Below are 5,351 nucleotides of genomic sequence, written 5' to 3'. Positions count from 1 at the left end.
GGGCTGGACTCGAACCCGCCACCTTAGGTGTATGTGACTGGCGCCTTAGCCACTTGAGCCACAGGCACCGAGCCTGATAGGATGAAATTTAAGCAAAGTTGCTTTACTCTGAAAATTATTTATTAACCAAGGGCCTGTTTATTCTTTGTCATCCATAAGTAATGATTAGGATCAGGCTTTCTTTTTTGGAGTTTAAAAGAGGGTATGTTTTTGCTTCACAATAAATAATAATTCTTTTCATTCTGTACAAGTATGTTTGAATCCCACTCAGTCTTCTATTAGTAGAGCAAAATGTTTGTGATTCAGATATACTTGTACGTATTGTAAGTAAATAATCATGTAATATGTATTAATATAATTTTAAAGGAGAAAAACATTCACAATTACAAATTGTAATACCGTGGGAAAACAGAAGTCTGCATATTGAATAACTAGTTTGCTAATCCTAAAATCAAATGTAAATTCAGATAGTAGAAAAGGAATATATTGGTGTCAGTGAACTCTGGCATGAAGCAGATTTTCAGTAGTAGTAAATTTAAATTTGAAATATAAAGAAATGATCCCAGATCTGCACTTAACCATTTTCAGAAACTGTTGGTAGGGTGTGATTGGTCATTTGCTGTATCTTATGTTGCCCGGTTCCACCACCAGAGGGAGGTCTTGTCTATTACGTTACGTTTTCAGTGTTTCCCTTCCATTCCACCTTCATAATAACTTAGGTATGATGGGTACAGGATAGCTTTTGGGATACATTTCTAGTGCTTAAGGAATATGCCAGAAAATCTGGTATTCTTTTAAAGCACACTGTCCAAAAAAGATTTAGTACTAGCTCTTAGCACTGAATGCCCATACAATGCTAACCACCTAATTACCTCATTTAATCCTTACAGCAGTCCTGTGAGGTGATCGCTACTCTTTTCTCCCATTTTCCAAAGAGAAACAAAGGCTTCAGGGATTCGAATGCCTTGATCAAGTTACCCCACAGATGGTGGAACTATGGATTTAGATCCTAGCTGGCTGCCAAAGCCTCTGCCCTTAGCTCTTCTCCCACACTGCCCCCTACACAAACACCAGAGTCAGGATGCCCATTGCTCCCTACCAAAGAGGGACCAGGCTACGTCTGTGTGATCTATTTGATATTTTCCTTGCATCTGTTTATTTTAGCTCTTTCTTTAGAGTATACATGTCTTTTATGTTGCCTGATCCAAGGAACTCACAGGTTTTAATTCTAAATGCTCTGAGTTTTAAGAAGTTAATACAGAATGTATTATTATTCTCAATGTCCATTGTACCTTTTCAGAATGAGCTTCCTGAACCTGAACAAGACAATGGTGGCACCACAGAATCTGTCAAAGAACAGGAAATGAAGTGGACAGACTTAGCCTTACAGTACCTCCATGAGAATGTCCCCCCCGTTGGAAACTGACACTCGGCTCCTTATGAATGGATTTTTTTTAAATACATAGATATAAAATGTTCTTTTAGTCTCCTAATTCAAATCTTTGAGTAGTAAATCAACACTCAAAAATGCACACACATTTATAGTAGCAAAGTGCAATGTGAAAATATTCACCAGAAGGAGGGCCAAGCATGGTGGTTCACGCCTGTAATCCTAGCACTCTGGGAGGTGGAGGTGGGAGGATCACTTGAACCCAGGAGTTTGAGACCAACCTGAACAAGATTAAGATCCCCATCTCTACTAAAAACGAAAAATCAGCTACAGTGATGTGTGCCTGTAGTCTCAGCTACTCAGGAGGCTGAGGAGGGAAACCCACTTGAGCCTAAGAGTTTGAGGTTCCAGTGAGCTATGATGATACTACTGCACTAGGGAGACAGACTCTATCTGAAAAACAGGAAAAAAAAATTCATCAGCATGACAAACAGATTTCTCACATATGTAGAACATTTGACTGTTGAAACCTAAAATTCTTCACTCAGTAGCTTGTTTGAACATGAGTGGTTAAACATTTGCCTTTAACTCTGATTTTACTTTACTATCAAAGTTTAACATTTCTCACCTACTTATTATATGTGTCCTGTGAGATTTATTAACGTCTCAATCCCCCCACTTTGAGAAGCATTCTGAGTGGATTTAGCCTGTAGGTATTATGAATCTATAATAGAGTTCACCATTCACTGAATACCTAAGATTCTCCATGGTATTTTCAAACTTTGGTAAATTTGCTGATTGAGTAGTTATCTGCCAGTCGCCTCTGCTGTTCTTACAACTTCCTTCGGTGCTGCTAGAAAGGCTCTTTGGTGAGGGACCACTAGTTTTATCCAGTGACGGCATTTCTTATTTTCTCAAAGCACTCTCAGATACAACCAAACCACCATGGAATCAGTATGTAGTTAATACATTTGTATAAGAACATATATTTTGCAGAACACATTCGTGCATACTTATCTCCTAGAATTATCTGCCTCTATTAAACAGTGCCTTTTATGTTCTCCAACATGTAAGCTGTAGAAAGAAGTCCTGGCTTGTACTTCTGTGTCCCTCATTGAAAAAAACTGAATAATCTAGATCTCTTTTCATCCTATTTTCACTTGGGTCTTTTTGTTTCCTGCCTTATGGGGGGAAGAGGTACATCAAAAATGAGCTTAGTAATACAGAGTTTCAACCAGAAACATGGTGTAGCAAGCACCCTGTAATCCAGACACAGCCAGGCTCATCTCTTCCCTCTGCATCAGTGGTCCTGCCTAGAAATCACATGTCTTAGAATAAAGACTCCAAAGTGCCAGTCTCTAATGACCAAAGAAAGACAATCTAATAGAAAAGAGAATTATGTTTAGAGAAAAGAATTTCTAATAAGATAAAGCTTTTCAAAAAATTAAAATACCTAATATGCCACAGTTCTTTCACATTCTTGCTAAAAGAGGATTTTATAACCTGTTGTATATAGTATCTAAAGCACTAATGTCTGGGAACTTGACAAGAAAAATTTCCTGTGAATCCAGCCTAGCCTTTCCCTGGAATATTGGTAGACCAGTAGAATTTGGGAGTTGTCTTGATTTCAAGTGAATCATACTGTGATTCTTACAGGACAGCTGTCTATGATCTGCATTTGAGAACTGCACTCTTCCCCAGGAATGGCCTCCTTGGGCAAGTTTGTGACCTGTGCTATTGGGCCAGGACTGTTCATTGTATCAGGAAATAGGTAATCTTAACCTGGGCCAGTGTGAGTCTGTCAGCTGGGGCTTTGGAATCTGCCCATCTAGGACTGGTTTGAGGATGATGGACACAAGAAATGCTAAGCTGCCATGACAACTTTCTTCAACCTTTTATATCAAAACACCCAAAGAGAAAAGTGTCTGTCCAGGGAAGCCCTAAGGCTCTGTGGCCCTTTTGTTCCTGCTAGATGTGCAGTTCAAAGTGTGTGTATTGCTCTTTTTGCGGAAGGTCTTATACTTGATCCTGAGAACACAGCAATGAACAAAGTGTGGCTTCTGCCTTCATGAAGCCTGTGTTTCTAGGGGGAGACATAAGCATTAAACCAATAGCCATGTAAGTCTCTGGTTTCAAATTGTGCCATAAGCTAGGAAGGAGAAATAAAGGACGTGACTTAGGTTCCTGGAAGCAAAGCCTGAGGCAGGGTTTTCTCTTAAAAGTTATTTATCAAGGTTGTGTTCTCAGGAGAACCCTGTGAGGGAAGCAGGATGGAGCAGGGTGAAGGAGCTAAGGAAAGTTCACCCCAAAGTATCATTCCTTGGTATAAAGAATATTTTAAATTAAAAGGCCATTTTGATCAGAAAGCACTGGCCTCTCCATAAAACCTGAGTAATCTGATTTAGACTCAGAAAAGGCAGCTGGCCTCCTTATCAACATGCTAATAGACCTGGCTCCAAGGGTCATTTGAAGCACGATACCTGTCACTCGGGTTACTTTATAAATCAGTCTGTTTCTACCATATTCTCCCCTCCTAGCAACCACTTGTCTGTTTTCCAGTTTCTCTCCCCCTTCCTACTAAAAGGCATCTTTAAAGCCACTGACCATCGCTGAGACTTTGGGAAATCATTCTTGTGGTTCCCCCCATGCACATAGTATTTGAAAATAAACTTTTCTACTTATTAATCTATCATCATTATGAGTTGATCTTTCAACGAATTAACCAAAAGTAAAGGGCAGGTTTCGCTGTGATCCCTATGAGGAAAGAAGCTAAGTGAAGAGGTGGCAGCTGAAGTCTTGCCTCAGGCTATATTCCCCTGGGAGCTCCGACAGTGTTGGCACTAGGGGGCTAGGACTTCATACTCAGTATTGGCTCCACCCCTCCTGCCATCCCCCAGAGAGGGCATAACCTGGGCATTACTAGGGACATTACAGCTGTGAGCCTTTGACGGCCAATACTCAGTAGCTGGGGAATGAGTCCCCAGACCAGGTAACGGGGATGCAGGGACCAACAGTGATGACTGCAGGTGCAGGAGAGTATGGAGGGGATTTGATGCATGTTGGATAATCAAGGGGAGATCTTGAGATAAGTAACTTTTATAGCACATCACTTAAAATGCTAACTTTGATTCTGAATTATTTCCACTCTCCAAGGAAGCAGCCAGGTCCTTTGTGCTTCCTATGCCCAGCAGAAAGCAGACATACTGGCTCCAGAGCCTGTAGTACAGTGGGTGGCAGGTTCGAACCTAACTAAAGATCGGAGCGGGGGTCTGATCTGATTTGATTTTCTTTTAATGTAAGTCACTTTGGAGGATGGATTTGACCAGGAAGGATAGAAGTGGAAAGACAAAAGGGTTTGGGGAGCTAAAGGAACAGACAATGGTGGGTTGAACTAGCAAGATGGCAGAGGAAGTGGAGGGAGTTGAGATGCATCTTAAAAGTGAAATTGTCCAGACTCATCAGTGCCAGGCTTATTTCATGAAGCCAGCACCCAGAATCATGGTCCTGTGGTTCTAAAGAGATTCGAGTGCCCAACATGAGTCCTGCCCTTATGACCCAGGGTGGGATCTCTGAGCAAGACACAGCCTCTGTTCTCTAGAAACAGAATCTGAGTCCAGGAGCTGCCCCTCCTTTGAAGCCAAACTTAGACCCACATCTTAATAGTACAGTAACAGTGATACCATGATTAATCAAGTGCTTCTCTGCACTTTATGCACATGAGCTCCAGACTTGGGATTCACTTTTTAGGTGGATATCATTGTCCTCATTGGTCAAGAGATGATAACTTTAAAAACCTTAAATGACTTAAGGTTAAAGGACCTATTGCAAAATGGAATTTTATTTATTTATTTATTTATTTTTTTTTTTTTTTGAGACAGACCCTCAAGCTGTCCCCCTGGGTAGGGTGCTGTGCCATCCCAGCTCACAGCAACCTCCAACTCCTAGGCTCAAGCGAGTCTCC

At 41.0% G+C, this 5,351-nt stretch overlaps 1 protein-coding gene and 1 pseudogene across 2 annotated transcripts in view; one reads left to right on the top strand and one right to left on the bottom strand.

Annotated features, from left to right (window-relative positions):
- ANAPC13 (anaphase promoting complex subunit 13) overlaps window positions 1–1,493 on the top strand; it is a 6,567-nt gene extending 5,074 nt beyond the window's left edge. Inside the window, exon 3 of one of the 2 annotated variants that reach the window (XM_003789408.3) lies at window positions 1,301–1,493. In XM_003789408.3, the coding sequence (XP_003789456.1) occupies window positions 1,301–1,426 (126 nt within the window). In that variant the 3' untranslated portion in view covers window positions 1,427–1,493. The remainder of the gene's footprint in view (window positions 1–1,300) is intronic. The other variant, XM_023513052.1, reaches the window with a different exon arrangement.
- A 346-nt stretch (window positions 1,494–1,839) lies between these two features.
- LOC100942073 overlaps window positions 1,840–5,351 on the bottom strand; it is a 49,058-nt pseudogene continuing 45,546 nt past the window's right edge.

This window comes from Otolemur garnettii, unplaced genomic scaffold (assembly GCF_000181295.1).
Source record: "Otolemur garnettii isolate 467f Iridium unplaced genomic scaffold, OtoGar3 scaffold00032, whole genome shotgun sequence".
Lineage (NCBI taxonomy): Eukaryota > Metazoa > Chordata > Mammalia > Primates > Galagidae > Otolemur > Otolemur garnettii.
This window is presented reverse-complemented; position numbering and strand designations above follow the sequence as displayed.